Below are 21,157 nucleotides of genomic sequence, written 5' to 3' on the forward strand. Positions count from 1 at the left end.
CGATTATTGTTTTTATTTTAAATTGTATAATGTCTGACTTTTTTTGCCGTCCGTGAGGAAAAGAAATGGCTCAGAGCCTCAGGATACTGACATCTGTATTTTTGTAATCTTTCTAATTTGTTATTATTTGGTGCAGGCCCGAAACATACTACCAATATAAATACATTGCTTCTAAAATCGTTCTGTGTGACACGAAAAAAATGGGGAAATCATGTTGGTGAACACGAATCAATAGATTAATTTCGCGACTATAACACAAAATGCAGTGAGACTGGGTTGACTCTTGTGCCAGAGTTACAGAAGTTTACAGTAAACATACTAATAATACTAACAGTCAGGGGCGGACTGGGACTAAAAATCAGCCCGGGCATCTCGACCGGCCCACTTCGGTACCACTAGTAAATTGTCAACGGGGGGGTGCTAGTGACTTATCCGACCGGCCCACATCGTCCGGCCGGCCCACTTCGGTACCGGCCCCTCGGGATTCGTCCCGAATTTGCACTGCTAACAGTGCAAATTAAACTACAAACTAGCTTCTCAACATGGCTAACAACAGACTAGCTAACAATAGATAAGCATCTCCTAACCATAGCTAACAACAGACTAGCTAACAACAGACTAGCTAACAACAGACTAGCTAACAACAGACTAGCCTCTACTAACAACAGACTAGCTAACAATAGATAAGCATCTCCTAACCATAGCTAACAACAGACTAGCTAACAACAGACTAGCTAACAACAGACTAGCCTCTACTAACAACAGACTAGCCTCTACTAACGATAGTAAAAACAGACTAGCTTATTTTTACTGTAGGTAATAACAGACTAGCTAACAACAGACTAGCTAACAACAGACTAGCTAACAACAGACTAGCTAAAAAACAGACAGGCTAACAACAGACTTGCTAAAAAACAGACTAGCTAACAACAGACTTGCTAAAAAAAAGACTAGCTAACAACAGACTGGCTAACAACAGACTAGCTAAAAAACAGACTAGCTAAAAAACAGACTAGCCTCTCCTCACAACAGCTTTTTAAACTTAAAATAAGCTTTAGGAAGCATCGGTTTCTGAGGACTTTGTAGAATCAACAGCCATTGGTTTAGAGGCTTGTTGACTTTAAAGGGTTGCAGGTGATGAATTAAAGAACTGATCAAATCTTCCTCTCTTTTTAATCCAGTCACACCACCACCATGAAGCACTCGGAGGCCGCCGTGCTGACGGTGGCCGACCTGGCTGATCTGTTCACTGAAGAACATCTGGAGTCCATGTGAACACCTGGACACACACACACACACACCTGCAGAAGACACACACATACACACACACCTACAGAAGATACACACACACCTGCAGAAGACACACACACTCTTCACACAGTGCTGCTGATAGAAAACTCTGATTTTGCACATTTGAACTTTTTTTATAGAAACTTACATTCCCAAAAGGACATTTTATCAGGTGACGGACAGCAGGCTGCAACACGTCTGGTATTGTATTTTAAATTCTGAATGCCTTTTCTCACTTTTTGTCATCAATTACTACGTCTGCTGTTTGTTCGATGGTCACATTTTGACTACATTGTGTACAGGAATGTTGCTTGTTTTAGTCTTTTATGAAATATTTGGATTTATACACAGGGGTTGAAACTAAATGTAAGTTTAAATATCGATTAATTGGCTGATTATTTTCTAGATTTGGTTTTTAAAATGTGGTAAAAGAGTGTAAATGTCCATCCTTGTTTTTTAAAGTCCACGGTAATGTTGTTACATGTGTTTTTTAGTTCAATCCAAAAGATATTCACTTTAAAATGGTAGAAAACGAGGAAAATCTCAATTTCTGACATTTGTGTATGTAAAACGGACTTTCTGTGGCAGCTCTATCATGTACAAACCTCTCAATGTAGAAAACAGAGGATTGAGATCTCCTCCGAGCATTCAGGAATAAACACAATGATGTTGTTCCGACAGCTGTTTTTGTCCCGTGCTTTTATTGGGTTTTATTTCAGGAAGGAAGCCATTGACTTTTTACTCCCGTCTGTCCAAAAACAATGCCAACACAATCCAGCCCACGCCGTCTGATTTACACGACAAAACAGCTCCAGATCCAGCGTCTTGGTAAATGATCTTGTAAATCCAGCGTATAAAAGTCACAGTTTTAATTTATATTCCCACGTACAGAGTGCCTGGATGAGGCTTTTGGACACGTGGCTGTTCTGGGACGTTCTCTGTGTTTGAATGGGATTAAATCATGTGTTTTTTCGTGGTGTTTAAAGTGTTTTACGGCCCCCCGCTCCTCACACTCGCGGCTCTTTGCCCTTGACTCGTAATGACTCTCCTCTGGACGATTCCCGCTCCAGTAAAGATTTTAAAGTGTGCAGAACAAAGGCCGCAGACGACAAAGAGAGCTGTTGATGCTCTGCATGGTTACCAGACGCAGAGAGGGTCACTTTACACATGTAAGCCATTACAATCACTAAAGACAAGTAACTAAGTACATTTACTCAAGTACTGAACTGAAATACAAGTTTGAGGTACTTTAGTGAGTATTACCATGTCATGCTACTGTGTACTTCTACTCCACTGTAGTTCAGAGGTACATGGTGTACATATACTCCACTACATGTATTTAATACCTTTAGTTACTTCACAGATGTGGATGAATGATGTGAAATATAATCAAGTGTTAAATCAGACTTTAGTTCCACCTGGAGTAAATCCACAAGCTACCCTGCAGTATACAAAGTCATTCAAACTAGCTGCACCTTTACCAGCTTTGAGAACACTTTCATGATCAATCATTATAAAACATATCATATATATTATTCTGAAATGGACCAATCTGCACAATGACTACTTTTACTGTCGCTACTTTCACTATATTTTGATGAGAATACTTTTCTACTTTCACTTGAGGAACATTTTGAATGCAGGACTTTTACTGTAACAGAGTATTCCTACACTCTGGTACTTCTACTTTTACTCAAGTACAAGATCTGAGTACTTCTACTTTTACTCAAGTACAAGATCTGAATACTTCTACTTTTACTCAAGTTCAAGATCTGAGTACTTCTACTTTAACTCAAGATCTGGATACTTCTACTTTTACTCAAGTTCAAGATCTGAGTACTTCTACTTTTACTAAAGTACAAGATCCGAGTACTTCTACTTTAACTCAAGATCTGGATACTTCTACTTTTACACAAGTACAATATTTGAGTACTTCTACATTTACTCAAGATCTGGATACTTCCACGTTTACACAAGTACAAGATCTGAGTACTTCTACTTTTACACAAGTACAAGATCTGAGTACTTCTACTTTTACACAAGTACAAGATCTGAGTACTTCTACTTTTACACAAGTACAAGATCTGAGTACTTCTACTTTTACACAAGTACAAGATCTGAGTACTTCTACTTTTACACAAGTACAAGATCTGAGTACTTCTACTTTTACTCAAATACAAGACCGGAGTACTCCAGACTGTAAAGGACTACAGTTTTTTGTCGTGCCCTGATGATGTAATCCCAGTACTTGTAATCCATTACTCCCTGCTCCTCCTTGTTTCCTGGACTCCCCTCTGTTCACGCAGGAATCTCATTGTGAGAGGAGCATCACTCAGGCTGGTGTTTTAGAGGAGGGTCCGCTCCTTTAGAGGACAGATCTACTGCTGACAGGAGGAGACCCTGGAGACCCTCAGATTCTCAGAGGAGTTACAGAGGAGACACAGAGAGTTAGAGAAGATGGCAGCGAGCCGCTTGGTGTTTTTCTGGATCCTGATCGTCCTGAGGACAGCAGCTGGGTTTCTGCAGGAGGAAGAGGAGGGTGAGGGGTCAGGGGTCACAGAAACAGGTATTTAAAGAATCACTAGTCATGTTTTCATCAACAACAAAAAATGTTGGAGAGAAAAGTCAGAATTCTGACTTTAATCTCAGAACAAAAGAAAAACGTGATGCAGGTTTTTAAAGAGTCTTCATCAGAGAAAGGAACGTTGGATTAGAGGATCCTCAGAATCTGCTTTGATTATTGAACAGTCATTTTCTAAGGTGATATTTTTGCTGGAAAATACTGAGGAAGTACATATTGAATGCAAAAAGGTTTTAATTGATGCATCATCCCTCATCAGCCAACTATCAGCGGATCATCAGAAGAAATATGAAATCATAGTTCAAGTTTCTCTCTAATCTTGAGGTCTGCTGCTTTACGCTGTTTTATATTCAAGTGGATATCTCTGGACCTGAGAGAAACATCTGTCAAGACTTCCTGACATTTTATAAACCATTCATCTATAATACAAATCATCTTGAGTTGCCGCTCTGTATTTCAGATGATACTTGGTCTAACTGGGATTCTCTGGATCTGAAATGTGATTTTAAAAAAGGCCTCATTTAGTGCTTCAAGTCCAGTGAAGAACTACTAAGTTAAGGATTTAGTCATCTTTATAATGCATCACAAGAAGTCTTATTTTAAAAAGTAAATGTAGTTACCAGGTAGATTTAGTAAAGTCAATTTAGAAATATGTTCCTTTGAGATTTAGAGTAGAAGTGCTGCAGTAGTTCTACGTGTTTTTAATCCCTGACATGTAGTTATTGGTCCGTCAGGTCTCAAAGACAACCAGAGGTGGAAGTAGTGGAGTACAAATACTTTGTTATTGTACTTAAGTACATGTTTCTGGTATCAGTACTTTACTCCACTACTTATTTTTCTGACCACTTTTTACTTTGACTTCTTACATTTTGAACACAAATACCTGTACTTTCTACTTCTCACATGTTGAACACAAATACCTGTACTTTCTACTTCTTACATTTTGAACACAAATACCTGTACTTTCTACTTCTTACACTTTGAACACAAATACCTGTACTTTCTACTTCTTACATTTTGAACACAAATACCTGTACTTTCTACTTCTTACATGTTGAACACAAATACCTGTACTTTCTACTTCTTACATTTTGAACACAAATACCTGTACTTTCTACTTCTTACATTTTGAAAAACAAATACCTGTACTTTCTACTTCTTACATTTTGAACACAAATACCTGTACTTTCTACTTCTTACATGTTGAACACAAATACCTGTACTTTCTACTTCTTACACTTTGAACACAAATACCTGTACTTTCTACTTCTTACATTTTGAACACAAATACCTGTACTTTCTACTTCTTACATTTTGAACACAAATACCTGTACTTTCTACTTCTTACATGTTGAACACAAATACCTGTACTTTCTACTTCTCACATGTTGAACACAAATACCTGTACTTTCTACTTCTTACATTTTGAACACAAATACCTGTACTTTCTACTTCTTACACTTTGAACACAAATACCTGTACTTTCTACTTCTTACATTTTGAACACAAATACCTGTACTTTCTACTTCTCACATGTTGAACACAAATACCTGTACTTTCTACTTCTTACATGTTGAACCCAAATACCTGTACTTTCTACTTCTTACATGTTGAACACAAATACCTGTACTTTCTACTTCTTACATGTTGAACACAAATACCTGTACTTTCTACTTCTCACATTTTGAACACAAATACCTGTACTTTCTACTTCTTACATGTTGAACACAAATACCTGAACTTTCTACTTCTTACATGTTGAACACAAATACCTGTACTTTCTACTTCTCACATGTTGAACACAAATACCTGTACTTTCTACTTCTCACATGTTGAACCCAAATACCTGTACTTTCTACTTCTTACATGTTGAACCCAAATACCTGTACTTTCTACTTCTCACATTTTGAACACAAATACCTGTACTTTCTACTTCTTACACTTTGAACACAAATACCTGTACTTTCTACTTCTTACATGTTAAACACAAATACCTGTACTTTCTACTTCTCACATTTCCCAAACAGGCTGGTTCCTTTAGTTTGAATGTGTGTTTGGTGGCGTGATCATTATTATTTAGAGTCATTGCGTGCCTATTGATTTGAACACGATCCGTGTATCCATCATTTCCTGGTCTTCTCTAAAGAAGAGGGACCAATGAAAACGTTGTCATGTTGCCGTTGTTCAGCATGGAAACATTCATTAGCTAACAATGACATTATTGTTCTATTAATATAAAGGGAGGTCAGGTACTCTTTAAAACAGCTGCTAGTTATGGGTACTTTTTACTGAAGTACATTTCAAAGCCTCTTTACTTTGACTTGAGTAAAGAAGTTTAGTCAGTACTTCTACTTTTACCAGAGTATTTTTAAACACGAGTATCTGTACTTCTACTTGAGTAAAGGATGTGTGTACTTTTGCCATCTCTGCAGAGAGTCCTGATATTGTACACAGAGTGAATATATATATATGATTGATCCGTGTTCCTCCTGTCTGATCAGATCTGAATGAGACGGTGCTCTGCTCCAACAACCTGATGAAGGTGGTGATTCCCAGCATCTTCTTCCTCAGAAAAGACCCGCCCGTTTTCGTAAGAGAGACCCTCGTAAACTCTGAAGTATCTCTGAAGTATTCTCCTCAACAGCAGCTTCCCTTTTGCTCAATAATGTCTTTCCCTGTGAGTTCAGGTCGGGGATTTGCATCTGAACGATCCAGAGTGCCGCGGCGTTGAGGTCGGAGAGGATTATGTTTTCAGCATCAAGACCAATCTGTCCGACTGCGGGACCCTGACGGTACCTCCTCAATACCTACCCTAACATATGTCATATATCATATTAAAGTGCATTACAGTCTTATATTGCTTCCTACATGAGGCCATGTCTGCAGGATCTGCCAAACTACGAATTCATATTAAATAAATAACATAAGCAACTAAATAAATTACATTTAATTGGACATCCAAATACAATGAACTTTGTCTTAATTGGATTATGTGACGATTGCTCCTTTTAAGATTGAAATAAATACAAAGATAGAACATTGAAAATAAAATAATAAAATATGTACGTATACAAAGGTTAAAGTAACATCTCCAATAAAGACAAAATAACATTTGAAACATGAAGTAAAAATAAAATGTCAAATAAAAGAGAATTTTTTTTTTATATATAAATAAATAAATAAAGATTGAGATATAAAATAAGAATGTGCAATAAATATAATTAAGAGCATTATAAAGATAATATTAAATACAAATAAAGATATTAATATATAAACTCCTGAATGTGGAGAAGACACCTTATAGAAAATTAAGTTTATTCTAAATCAATGTTTCCTGCTGTAAGGATGGCACCGCCTTCAATATTTACCTCCATATATTAAATAGTAAATGTTTTTTAAGTCTAACATAACTTCTTAAATTAGGAGCTGCTAAATTACAGCTTAAAATTAAAGGTCTCCTATCATGCAAAAGTCACTTTCTGATGTCTTCTCTTCATCAACATGTGTCCCCGGTGTGTCAGGGAACTCACGCAGCGTCAGGAAATAAAACCCTCTCTCTCTTCCTCCGTACCCAAATCTCTAAAAACGGGGGAACAACGGAGCTGATCCAGATTTGCGTCCGATATGACGTAATATCTGAAATGTGGACCCACGGCCCTATCAGAGACGTTGCTATCAGAAACAATGCCCGACTGTTTTGGACGTAATATGGTCGGTGTTTACATTAGCATCGCTAACACTCAGAGCTAACCTGTACTGGAGAGCATGTGTGTGAAGAAGCAGGAAATAAAAAGGAACTCACCTTGTGGTATAACCGGCAAGAGAGAAAGCCTTTGAGCTCCATACTGTTTCAGAGATAATCCTTGATAATCCATGATATGGCGTTTCATCACGGCAGTATTTAGTTTAGACAGTAGCTGCCGGGTCCCCCATGAGCTCAGACCCCTCCTTTTTATTTGTTAAAGCTTTATACCCCAAATCAGCACTTTAGAAACAGGAAGTGAAATAGAGGGATATGAGGCATGGCTAGAATGGGTGGTCTGTTTGGTATTTTGAGCAAAACACTTCATAGACATGTTTTTTATATATTTGTATATATCTGAGACCTATGCTGTTGCCTGAACATAGCATGATAGGTGACCTTTAAATCAATGCTCCCTGGTGTAGAGGCTCCTTTAATGCGTCTCGTTGAATTACCCTGTAATGAATCCAGATGAGCTTGTGAGCCGGATGTTTGGAAGAACTTTAACAAACCGCTCTTCACACAGCGGCTCCTCATCTTCATTAATTCATCTTAACGAGGTCTTCGGTCTCTGAGGGAACAGATCCACTCTGCAGGATGTATCCCCTTTAGAGAGGAGGGGGTTCCTCTCTGACGCTGTCCACTTGTGACAAAATACTCTAACTATGAAATATTAAAACAAGGCATAAAATTGCCAGAAATGAAACAGAACGACCGATAATGACCTAAACCACATGTGTCAAACTTAAGGCCCGGGGGCCAAATCAGGCCCGTGGTGGATTTAATTTCGGCCCGCTGGATAATTTCTAATTACTATTAGATCTGGCCCTCCGGTATATTGCACGCACACCTTCACTCCATCCTGAGGGTCTCCTCAGCTCAGAGCCTGAGCCCAAACATTGATGACCTTGCACCCAAGATGAGATGCCAAGTATCTGAGCTAGCATCACAGAGCAGCACACTGAGTTTACATGGATGTTTCCTTCTGCACTTTCTCTCTCACGACAACAGAGCATGTTTGGTTTTCTCTTTGAGGGAAATAGTTTTCTTGAAGCTGTTGTTGGCCTGTGGAGAAATGTACTCATAAGAAATGACTCTGGAGAAGATGCAGATGGAGCCATAAGAAATGAATGCAACTGATTATTTAATGTTTCATGTTGTTTTTATAGGCAATCATTTAAGCTTTGTTAGTTCCAGGTTTAATATGTGCAATAAGTTCATTTCAATAAGTTCTGCAATAAACATTGAACCAGTCCGGCCCTCGACTAGTACCCATTGTTAGATGTTGGCCCACTGTGTATTTGAGTTTGACCCCTGACCTAAAAGGAAAAAATCAATAAAAAATCAATAAAGTTGACATTTAGTTAGAATTACACAAACAACCCAAAATAAACCACACAGAACTCCAAATGAGTGTCTTAACCTCTCTAAGAGTCCTTTAAAGCTTGAATGAATCCAGATGAGCTCGTGAGCCGGACGTTTGGAAGAACTTTAACAAACCGCTCTTCACACAGCGGCTCCTCATCTTCATAAATCCATCTTAGCGAGGTCTTCGGTCTCTGAGGGAACAGATCCACTCTGCAGGATGTATCCCCTTTAGAGAGGAGGGGGTTCCTCTCTGACGTACACTGGGGGCTCTGTAGGACAACAGGCAGCTAATAGCACCGTGATAAAGGAAAGGAAGGACAAAGAGGGGGGTAGGGACTGAGGGAATAAGGCCTGCGTTGTTCCTAAAGACCCTCTGAAAGACCCTGAGTGGCCCCTCAGAGGCCCCTCAGATCCAGATGATCAGGGTTTACATGGAGATATATATAGACATGTATTTATTAGGATAAACCCATTGAGATGCACCGTCTGGCTTTCAAGGGGGTCCCGACAAACGCAGCGTCTTACAATCAAATCAAATAAATATAATTAACATATTTATTTAAATATAAGACGTTATAATAAGAGCATTATAAAGATAATATTAAATACAAAGAAAGATATTAATATATAAACTCCTGAATGTGGAGAAGACACGTTGTAGAAAATTAAAAGCGTGTTTTTGCCTTTTACTGTTTATTCTAAATCAATGTTTCCGGCAGGGTCTCAGTCAGTAGGGGCTTGGACTGTGAGCCGTAGGGTCGCCGGTTCAAGTCCCCGAACAGACCTAAATATGGAGTGTGGACTTCTACTTGGAGAGGTCCCAGTTCACCTCCTGCCCTGCCGTGGTGCCCTTGAGCAAGGCACCGGACACCCACCTTCCCCCCCCACTCCCATTGCTCCCCGGGCGCTGTACAATAGCTGCCCACTGCTCCTAGTACTAGACTCCTGGTACTAGACTCCTGGTGCTAGACTCCTGGTTCTAGACTCCTGGTTCTAGACTCCTGGTACTAGACTCCTGGTTCTAGACTCCTGGTACTAGACTCCTGGTTCTAGACTCCTGGTACTAGACTCCTGGTTCTAGACTCCTGGTACTAGACTCCTGGTACTAGACTCCTGGTTCTAGACTCCTGGTTCTAGACTCCTGGTTCTAGACTCCTGGTACTAGACTCCTGGTTCTAGACTCCTGGTTCTAGACTCCTGGTTCTAGACTCCTGGTACTAGACTCCTGATTCTAGACTCCTGGTACTAGACTCCTGGTACTAGACTCCTGGTACTAGACTCCTGGTTCTAGATTCCTGGTTCTAGACTCCTGGTACTAGACTCCTGGTACTAGACTCCTGGTACTAGACTCCTGGTTCTAGACTCCTGGTACTAGACTCCTGGTTCTAGACTCCTGGTTCTAGACTTCTGGTACTAGACTCCTGATTCTAGACTCCTGGTACTAGACTCCTGGTACTAGACTCCTGGTACTAGACTCCTGGTTCTAGATTCCTGGTTCTAGACTCCTGGTACTAGACTCCTGGTACTAGACTCCTGGTTCTAGACTCCTGGCACCAGACTCCTGGTGCTAGACTCCTGGTACTAGACTAGACTCCTGGTTCTAGACTCCTGGTACTAGACTCCTGGTACTAGACTCCTGGTTCTGGACTCCTAGTACTAGACTACTGGTACTAGACTCCTGGTACTAGACTCCTGGTACTAGACTAGACTCCTTATTCTAGACTCCTGGTACTAGACTCCTGGCACTAGACTCCTGGTCCTAGACTCCTGGTTCTAGACTCCTGGTTCTAGACTCCTGGTACTAGACTCCTGGCACTAGACTTCTGACACTAGACTCCTGGTTCTAGACTCCTGGTTCTAGACTCCTGGTTCTAGACTTCTGGCACTAGACTTCTGACACTAGACTCCTGGTTCTAGACTCCTGGTACTAGACTCCTGGTTCTAGACTCCTGGCACTAGACTCCTGGTGCTAGACTCCTGGTACTAGACTAGACTCCTGGTACTAGACTCCTGGTTCTAGACTCCTAGTACTAGACTACTGGTACTAGACTCCTGGTACTAGACTCCTGGTACTAGACTAGACTCCTTATTCTAGACTCCTGGTACTAGACTCCTGGCACTAGACTCCTGGTCCTAGACTCCTGGTTCTAGACTCCTGGTTCTAGACTCCTGGTACTAGACTCCTGGCACTAGACTTCTGACACTAGACTCCTGGTTCTAGACTCCTGGTTCTAGACTCCTGGTTCTAGACTTCTGGCACTAGACTTCTGACACTAGACTCCTGGTTCTAGACTCCTGGTACTAGACTCCTGGTTCTAGACTCCTGGCACTAGACTCCTGGTGCTAGACTCCTGGTACTAGACTAGACTCCTGGTACTAGACTCCTGGTTCTAGACTCCTAGTACTAGACTACTGGTTCTAGACTCCTGGTTCTAGACTCCTGATTCTAGACTCCTGGTACTAGACTCCTGGTACTAGACTAGACTCCTGGTACTAGACTCCTGGTTCTAGACTCCTGGTACTAGACTAGACTCCTGGTACTAGACTCCTGGTTCTAGACTCCTAGTACTAGACTACTGGTACTAGACTTCTGGTACTAGACTCCTGATTCTAGACTCCTGGTACTAGACTCCTGGTACTAGACTCCTGGTACTAGACTCCTGGTTCTAGACTCCTGGTTCTAGACTCCTGGTACTAGACTCCTGGTACTAGACTCCTGGTTCTAGACTCCTGGCACCAGACTCCTGGTGCTAGACTCCTGGTACTAGACTAGACTCCTGGTTCTAGACTCCTGGTACTAGACTCCTGGTACTAGACTCCTGGTTCTGGACTCCTAGTACTAGACTCCTGGTACTAGACTAGACTCCTTATTCTAGACTCCTGGTACTAGACTCCTGGCACTAGACTCCTGGTCCTAGACTCCTGGTTCTAGACTCCTGGTTCTAGACTCCTGGTACTAGACTCCTGGCACTAGACTTCTGACACTAGACTCCTGGTTCTAGACTCCTGGTTCTAGACTCCTGGTTCTAGACTCCTGGTTCTAGACTTCTGGCACTAGACTTCTGACACTAGACTCCTGGTTCTAGACTCCTGGTACTAGACTCCTGGTTCTAGACTCCTGGCACTAGACTCCTGGTGCTAGACTCCTGGTACTAGACTAGACTCCTGGTACTAGACTCCTGGTTCTAGACTCCTAGTACTAGACTACTGGTACTAGACTCCTGGTACTAGACTCCTGGTACTAGACTCCTTATTCTAGACTCCTGGTACTAGACTCCTGGTACTAGACTCCTTATTCTAGACTCCTGGTACTAGACTCCTGGTTCTAGACTCCTGGTTCTAGACTCCTGGTACTAGACTCCTGACACTAGACTCCTGGTTCTAGACTCCTGGTTCTAGACTCCTGGTGCTAGACTCCTGGTTCTAGACTCCTGGTTCTAGACTCCTGGTGCTAGACTCCTGGTACTAGGATGGGTTAAAAGCAGAGAACAAATGTCACTGTGTGTGCTGTGTGCTCTGCATGTGAGACCATTAAAGAAGGGTTCATACCTCAATATATTAAATGTTAAAAGATAACATGAACAAAATAACAGAAATCAAAGCATGACAAGTAATACATACAATCATTACAATCATTACAGTTTGATAGACAGTAGAGATGATTATTCGTCCAATGGGAAGGCAGTAAATCACCCTGTTGATCCCGCCTCCTGCACACGACGACAGGGTGAAACAGCGCTGATATAAAACTCTGTTATTGGTTTTTATCTGTGATATCTTTATCCTGTTTTATGTTTCTATGTTTTTATTGTGTGGTCAATTATCTAAGAAATATGTTTTTTGAACAGAATCAGCAAATCTTATCTTATTTTATTTGTTTATAGGGAATTAATTTCAATATATATTTTTTGTAAATAATCAAAATAATAATCAAAAATGTATGTTTTAATGTTGTTCTTCTCCACCACTAGAGGGCGCCAACACGTCATTATTTAACGCAGAGTGGGACCACTTGTTAAAGAGTCCCTATAGTGCATGTCAATGGTCTGCAGAGGATAAAATCCCTGTGTTCCTGCAGAAAAATGAACAAAGTTACAAAGAAACCTCTAACTATTAAATATGAATAGTTAGAGTTTTATCTTGTTTAACAAAAATAAATAAAACAAGGCATAAAAGTGACAACAATTAAACTGAACAACCAATAATTACCCAAAATGACCTAAAAGAGAAACAATCAATACAAAAAAAAGACAACATTTAATGAAAATTACACAAAACAACCCAAAATTACAAATAATTAAATAAAACAGGCCAAACTTTCTGTAACACCTGTGTGTTTGGTCTGACTGTAACACCTGTGTGTGTGGTCTGACTGTAACACCTGTGTGTTTGGTCTGACTGTAACACCTGCATGTTCGGTCTGACTGTAACACCTGTGTGTTTGGTCTGACTGTAACACCTGTGTGTGTGGTCTGACTGTAACACCTGTGTGTGTGGTCTGACTGTAACACCTGTGTGTTCGGTCTGACTGTAACACCTGTGTGTGTGGTCTGAACTGTACCCTGTGTGTGTGGTTGAGTACACCTGTGTGTTCGGTCTGACTGTAACACCTGTGTGTTCGGTCTGACTGTAACACCTGTGTGTGTGGTCTGACTGTAACACCTGTGTGTGTGGTCTGACTGTAACACCTGTGTGTTTCGGTCTGGACTGTAACACCTGTGTGTTCGGTCTGACTGTAACACCTGTGTGTGTGGTCTGACTGTAAACACCTGTGGTGTGTGGTCTGACTGTAACACCTGTTGTGTTCGGTCTGACTGTAACACCTGTGTGTTTGGTCTGACTGTAACACCTGTGTGTGTGGTCTGACTGTAACACCTGTGTGTTCGGTCTGACTGTAACACCTGTGTGTTTGGTCTGACTGTAACACCTGTGTGTTTGGTCTGACTGTAACACCTGTGTGTGTGGTCTGACTGTAACACCTGTGTGTTCGGTCTGACTGTAACACCTGTGTGTTTGGTCTGACTGTAACACCTGTGTGTGTGGTCTTGACTGTAACACCTGTGTGTTTGGTCTGACTGTAACACCTGTGTGTTCGGTCTGACTGTAACACCTGTGTGTGTGGTCTGACTGTAACACCTGTGTGTGTGGTCTGACTGTAACACCTGTGTGTTCGGTCTGACTGTAACACCTGTGTGTTTGGCCTGACTGTAACACCTGTGTGTTTGGCCTGACTGTAACACCTGTGTGTTCGGTCTGACTGTAACACCTGTGTGTTGGTCTGACGTAAACACTGTGTGTGTGGTCCTGACTGTAACACCTGTGTGTTCGGTCTGACTGTAACACCTGTGTGTTTGGCTGACTGTAACACCTGTGTGTTGGCCTGACTGTAACACCTGGTGTGTTCGGTCTGACTGTAACACTGTGTGTTCGGTCTGACTGTAACACCTGTGTGTTTGGGCCTGACTGTAACACCTGTGTGTTTGGTCTGACTGTAACACCTGTGTGTTTCGGTCTGACTGTAACACCGTGTGTGTGGTTGACTGTAACACCTGTGTGTGTGGTCTGACTGTAACACCTGTGTGTTCGGTCTGACTGTAACACCTGTGTGTTTGGCCTGACTGTAACACCTGTGTGTTTGGCCTGACTGTAACACCTGTGTGTTCGGTCTGACTGTAACACCTGTGTGTTTGGCCTGACTGTAACACCTGTGTGTTTGGTCTGACTGTAACACCTGTGTGTTCGGTCTGACTGTAACACCTGTGTGTGTGGTCTGACTGTAACACCTGTGTGTGTGGTCTGACTGTAACACCTGTGTGTTCGGTCTGACTGTAACACCTGTGTGTTTTGGCCTGACTGTAACAACCTGTGTGTTTGGTCTGACTGTAACACCTGTGTGTGTGGTCTGACTGTAACACCTGGTGTGTGTGGTCTGACTGTAACACCTGTGTGTTCGGTCTGACGGTAACACCTGTGTGTTTGGCCTGACTGTAACACCTGTGTGTTTGGCCTGACTGCTAACACCTGTGTGTTCGGTCTGACTGTAACCCTGTGTGTTCGGTCTGACTGTAACACCTGTGTGTTTGGCCTGACTGTACACCTGTGTGTTTGGTCTGACTGTAACACCTGTGTGTTCGGTCTGACTGTAACACCTGTGTGTGTGGTCTGAACTGTAACACCTGTGTGTGTGGTCTGACTGTAACACCTGTGTGTTCGGTCTGACTGTAACACCTGTGTGTTTGGCCTGACTGTAAACACCTGTGTGTTTTGGCCTGACTGTAACACCCTGTGTGTTCGGTCTGACTGAACACATGTGTGTTTGGCCTGACTGTAACACCTGTGTGTTTGGTCTGACTGTAACACCTGTGTGTTCGGTCTGACTGTAACACCTGTGTGTGTGGTCTGACTGTAACACCTGTGTGTGTGGTCTGACTGTAACACCTGTGTGTTCGGTCTGACTGTAACACCTGTGTGTTTGGCCTGACTGTAACACCTGTGTGTTTGGCCTGACTGGCACCCCAGGTGTTACAGTTTTATGGTTCAGTGATATCACTCTTTCTGTTTGTTTATACCCTGTTTTTAATGATGTTCCTCATGTGTTATTGTCATGTTCTGTCACACTCTGTGAAGCTCTTTGGGCTGCGTCCAGCATGAAAGGTGCTAAATAAATAAAGTGTGTTGTTATTATTATTTACACAGTTCATTTGTTGTGTGAATGAGTCATTTAAGTTATTAAAGCTCTCTGTGAGTCTGTTTTAAATGAGCTGTATTGCTGTAACACCTGTGTTTCCCCCCAGGTGTCGGACCAGTCCCACATCATGTTCACAAACTCGATCCATAACAACGAGTCTCAGGTGATCACCAGGAACTACGTGAACATCACCTTCAGCTGCAGATACCCCGTCCGGTACCTGGTGCAGCAGCCGGGGGGGGGGTCACGGGGTGCACGTGCACCTCAGGTAGGGCTCACCTGGGGGGGGTATTTCATGTGAATAGTTAGAGTTTTATTTTGTTTTGTTTTTTAACAGATATTTATAAAACAAAGCTTAAAAACGCCAACAAATTAAAAACAATCAATACAAAAAAAGGGGCAATTAAGTCAAACATTCCACAAAACAACCCAAAAGAAACAAAATAATTACAAAATATCACTACAAAAACTAAATGAGCTAAATTAAAGATAGAAAATTAACCAAATAGACAAAAAAAAACTTGAACTATTAAATATGAATAGTTAGTAAAATATAACAAGATAAAACTTTAACAGAAATAAATAAAACAAGGCCTGGTGGTGGAGAGGGCCTGGTGGTGGAGAGGGCCTGGTGGTGGAGAGGGCCTGGTGGTGGAGGTGGCCTGGCGGTGGAGGGGGCCTGGCGGTGGAGAGGGCCTGGCGGTGGAGGGGGCCTGGCGGTGGAGAGGGCCTGGCGGTGGAGAGGGCCTGGTGGTGGAGGGGGCCTGGTGGTGGAGGTGGCCTGGTGGTGGAGGGGGCCTGGTGGTGGAGGGGGCCAAAAATGAAACAGCAACAACCAATAATTACCTAAAATTACCTTAAAGAAAAACAATCAATAGAAAAAAAGAGGAAATTTAGTAAAAATTACACAAAACCCAAAGAAAACACCCAAAATTACAAATAATTCAATAGAATCACTACAAAAACAAAATGACCACTTATTGTACATATTTTATTAACAAAAATAAATAGAAACAACAACAACAAGGCTTAGAAATTGCCAAAAATGAAACAGAACAACTAATAATTACCTACAAAAATTACACAAAACAACCCAAAAAAAACACAAAATTACAAATAATTAAATAAAATGACTACAAAAACTCAAAAAGGCCAAACATTACAAAATGTGCTAAATTAGAAGATTAAAAATGAAAAGAAAATGATAAAAGAAACACAAACAACTAAAAAAACCTACAAAAACTCACACAAGGCCAAACATTTAAAAATAACCACTTATTGTACAGAATTAGCTAAATGGAAGATTGAACATTAATAATAAAAATGATCAAAAAACAACAAAACACAAGCAATTTAAAATGGTTACATAAAAACACAAAATGACCGATAATTGCATGAATGACCCTGACGACCTGTTATTAGATAGGACATATGAATTTGTTTCCCTTTATGTCACAGGACCATCACTCTGAACACGGAGGACGGGAACTTCTCCGTCTCGATGCTTCTGTTCAAAGACGAGGCGTTCGAGGACCGCTGGACGACCGTGCCCTCCCTCAGGCTGGAGGACCACGTCTTCGTCAAAGTGTTCATGGTAAAACTCCTTCTTTAACTTCCAGAATACTAATAAATCACATTTTGGATTCATCTGAATAATACCTTTAATGGTACACCTCTGTTAAAATATATATTTATTTTGGTAAATCACATTCTAAAAAGTAAAATAACCGATTTGTTATCGTGACTAACTTATACATTATAAATAATAATAAAACTAATTGTTATGGCATTAAAATATTAAATAACTGCATTTTTTTAATGGTAGATAACCTTCGAAATATTTTTATTTTTAAGCAGGTGTGTAGCTTATGGAACAACGAAGCAATTATTTAATTTGAAAAAAAGATGCACATGTAATACTTTGTGTCTTGATTGAAATGCCTTCAATAAAAGAATAGTGTATATTGTGGGTTAAATATGATGATCAGGGATTATTGTGTGTGTGTTGTGTGTGTGTGTGTGTGTGTGTGTGTGTGTGTGTGTGTGTGTGTGTGTGTGTGTGAGTGTGAGTGAGCCGGTTGTTACACCACGTTAAGCAACATGTTGTGACGAAACCAACACCCACACACTGCTGTTTACTCACTGTGTGTGTGTGTGTGTGTGTGTGTGTGTGTGTGTGTGTGTGTGTGTGTGTGTGTGTAGTGTGTGTGTGTGGTGTGTGTGTGTGTGTGTGTGTGTGTGTGTGTGTGTGTGTGTGTGTGTGTGTGTGTGTGTTTCAGATCCCTGCTCACCTGATGCTGCGTATGGAGAGATGCTGGGCGACCCCCTCCAGTGACCCCTACTCTAACATCCAGTACACCTTCATCAGAGACAGGTGAACAATGGACATTTAAGAAGAAGTAAAAATAATACCAGCAGGAGTAAAGAACCAAGATGAACGACACATGGATTAATAATCTGGATTAAAGGCGTTTATTAAAGGTCTCAGATCAGTGTGTTGTTTCCACGGCGTGTTGAAATGTGAAAGCAGACTCTGTTTCTCAGACGCGTCATGTGACTCCTGTCGGGGAGCGCACGTGTGCACATAAACAGCTGTGCACGTGCACGCCCCTGCTCACTCATGCCTGACACCCTGCAGGGTCCCTGAATATCTGCAGTATTACACAGCAGATTTACTGAAGTACTTTGGTAAATAGGGAGGAATTTGTACTTTACTTGAATATTTCATTACATTTTTGTTATTTTTACTGCATTAAAATGATCAGACAGCTATAGTTACTCTGTATGCATTACCTGTTGGTCAAATATGATGCATTATTATAACTTAAACCATCCAAAAGTGTAAAATAGTTCAAATTATCTCCACCAGCTACAGCAATAAGATGCAATAAATCTGTATTTTCTAGGGACATTTTTTATTTGTACAAAATCCATTCTAAATAATTTCTTAACAATATTAATTTATAATTCAAATACATTTTACTGCAAATTATTTTATATTTCTACCTCATTAAATCTGTGAATGCAGGATTTTTAAAGAGCATTTCTTCACCTACTTTTTTGCACATCACCACAGGATTAAAATCTATTCTTGCCTCTATTTTTAATATCTTTTATTCTCCATTCTCCCCTTCCTCAGTTGCCCGGTGCTCTCCAGCGTTCAGACTCTGAGCGTCCTGAGGAACGGGGAGGGGCCCGACGCTGCGTTCAGGCTCCAGATGTTTAAGTTTGTTGGCAGTTCGTATACCAACGTGTTTCTGCACTGCAACGTCCAGATCTGCAGCCTCAGCTCGGGGCAGTGCCAGCCGGTGAGAGAGCCCCAAAAACATCCCCAAATACACCCCTAAACACCCCCAGAAACACCCCCAAAACCGCCCCCCAAACAACCCCAAAAACACCCCAAAAACAACCCCAAAACACCCCAAAAACAACCCCAAAAACACCCCAAAAACACCCCCAAAAACACCCAAACACCCCCTAAAAAACACACCCAACATAACTCTGATTTTTGTTATTATTATTAGCTTTGTTTTATTTATTCTACAGGTTTTGCTTTAGTGCCAGCTGGTGAGACACCCCCCCCCCAAAACCCCCCGACATACCTCTGAGTGAGAAGCCGGTTCAGACACGCTTTAAGAGGAGCTTTACCTTAAAATAGACCCTCTGACCATACAGGGGGGGGGGGGCACTGCAGGGGACATATTTAAGATATCACCATGAAACCCCCCCCCCCCCAACCACATTTTAAATAGTCTTTTAATCTTCATTTATTTTATAGCTTGAGTCTTTAAATCTTTATTATTTATAATTTTTTTCTCTTTCTTTTTTTTTAAAGGTTTTAATATTTTAGGTTTTATTTATTCTTTACATTTCACTTAGTTTGATCAGAGACATCCCCTTTTGATTGGTCTGTCGTCTTTATTAGTTTTGTCTTCCTTTACTTAAAGTGGACCTATCATGCTATATTTGAATAATATAGTGTAGGACCATACCTATATAAGGCATATTTATACTTTTTTTTTTTCAAAATACCAAACAGATCATGCATTTTAGCCATGCCTCATTTTGCTCAATTTGACAATTTATAGCTCTGGGCTGATTCAGTGAGAACAGCACCATCTACAGGCCTGGCATATGTACTACAGCGTCTCCAGCGCTTTCGAACGGCAATGGCCGTGGCTGTCTCCTCCTGATTGGTGGAGTTGGCCCAATAGCCGTAGCGCCACCGTCCTGACGTCAGGACAGTGTTCAAATCTGGATCAGTTTTTATCAGATCCGTTGCAGCCCCTTTTTTAGAGATTTGGGTATGGAGGAAAATAGAGAGGGTTGTGTTTTGTGACACTTGGTGAGTTCCCTGGAACACCGGGGACACATATTCATGTAGAAAAGACGTACAAAAGTGCATTTTGCATGATAGGTCCCCTTTAACCGAGAGGGATAATTACATAAAGATATCTTTATGTTGATTCTCTAGTTTCCTGTTGGGTTGAATATGCTCATGAGGGTTTCTCTAGTTTCCTGTACGTTGGGTTGAATATGCTCATGAGGGATTCTCTAGTTAAACATGTTCTCCTGAATGTGTTGTTGACTGATTTGCTGTTGTTTACATCCAGACGTGTCTCTTCCTGTTTCCTCTGAAACCCAGAACTGTTCCTCTGTCGGTGAGGAAGAGTTGATCCGGACTCGGAGAGACGTTCCTCTGTCTCACACTGTGTCTTACGGACCAATCAGACGCCTCCTACAGGACGGGGGGAAGCCCGGGCTGAGTACGTGTGATTTCTATTAATGAGTCTTTCAATCTGCAGTATGTCAGTGTGTACTCTAGTGCAGTATAAAGTACCTGTAGTGTGTACTCTCGTGCAGTATAAAGTATCTGTAGTTCATTATAAAGTACCTGTAGTGTGTACTCAAGTGCAGTATAAAGTACCTGTGTGTACTGACGTCAGTATAAAGTACCTATGTGTGTACTGAGGTGAGTTTCTCCTGCAGGTGGGGGGCTCCCTGCTGTGGGGACCCTGGTTCTGGGGGGTCTGCTGGTTCTAGTCCTCCTGCTCGTCTCCGGGCTCTTCGGACGCCTGTGGCTCCGCTCCAGAAGCTTCTATCCAATCAGAGAGGCTCAACTCACGCTGTCCAACATTCACACCCTCTCTGAGGTCGCCTCCTGAGGGGGGGGGGGGGCTACCTGTCCAACATCCACACCCTCTCTGAGGTCGCCTCCTGAGGGGGGGGGGGGGGGGGGCTACCTGTCCAACATCTACACCCTCTCTGAGGTCGCCTCCTTAGGACAGACATCCACCAGAGCTACAAATACACATCAAATATTCATTATCATACATTAATGGTCCATAAAATCTCAGGAAATATTGAAAAAGTTCCTTAAAATTCATGGTAAGATGTTTAGATTGAAGATATTCACCTTAATGTGATAAATAACTGGAAACCTATCTACGAGACATTTTCTGACTTTTTTGCACGAAAAATGACAAAA

General features: G+C 41.4%; 2 protein-coding genes across 2 annotated transcripts in view; both read left to right on the forward strand.

Annotated features, from left to right (window-relative positions):
- Positions 1 to 1,970, forward strand: part of shprh (SNF2 histone linker PHD RING helicase) — a gene marked incomplete at its 5' end in the record, with an annotated part of 31,703 nt that extends 29,733 nt beyond the window's left edge. The window contains 1 exon segment of the mRNA XM_034146100.1: positions 1,182 to 1,970. Within this exon segment, the coding sequence (XP_034001991.1) occupies positions 1,182 to 1,275 (94 nt within the window).
- A 1,777-nt stretch (positions 1,971 to 3,747) lies between these two features.
- Positions 3,748 to 20,402, forward strand: si:dkeyp-110a12.4. The gene is made up of 8 exons (XM_034146085.1): positions 3,748 to 3,829; positions 6,373 to 6,461; positions 6,559 to 6,663; positions 15,776 to 15,937; positions 17,128 to 17,263; positions 17,949 to 18,043; positions 18,809 to 18,977; positions 20,315 to 20,402. Exons 1-6 carry the CDS (start codon positions 3,748 to 3,750, stop codon positions 18,002 to 18,004), a joined length of 630 nt encoding a protein of 209 aa, XP_034001976.1. The 3' UTR covers positions 18,005 to 18,043; positions 18,809 to 18,977; positions 20,315 to 20,402.
- Positions 20,403 to 21,157: the final 755 nt, after the last annotated feature.

Source organism: Trematomus bernacchii, unplaced genomic scaffold, assembly GCF_902827165.1.
Source record: "Trematomus bernacchii unplaced genomic scaffold, fTreBer1.1, whole genome shotgun sequence".
NCBI classification, from domain to species: Eukaryota; Metazoa; Chordata; class Actinopteri; order Perciformes; family Nototheniidae; genus Trematomus; species Trematomus bernacchii.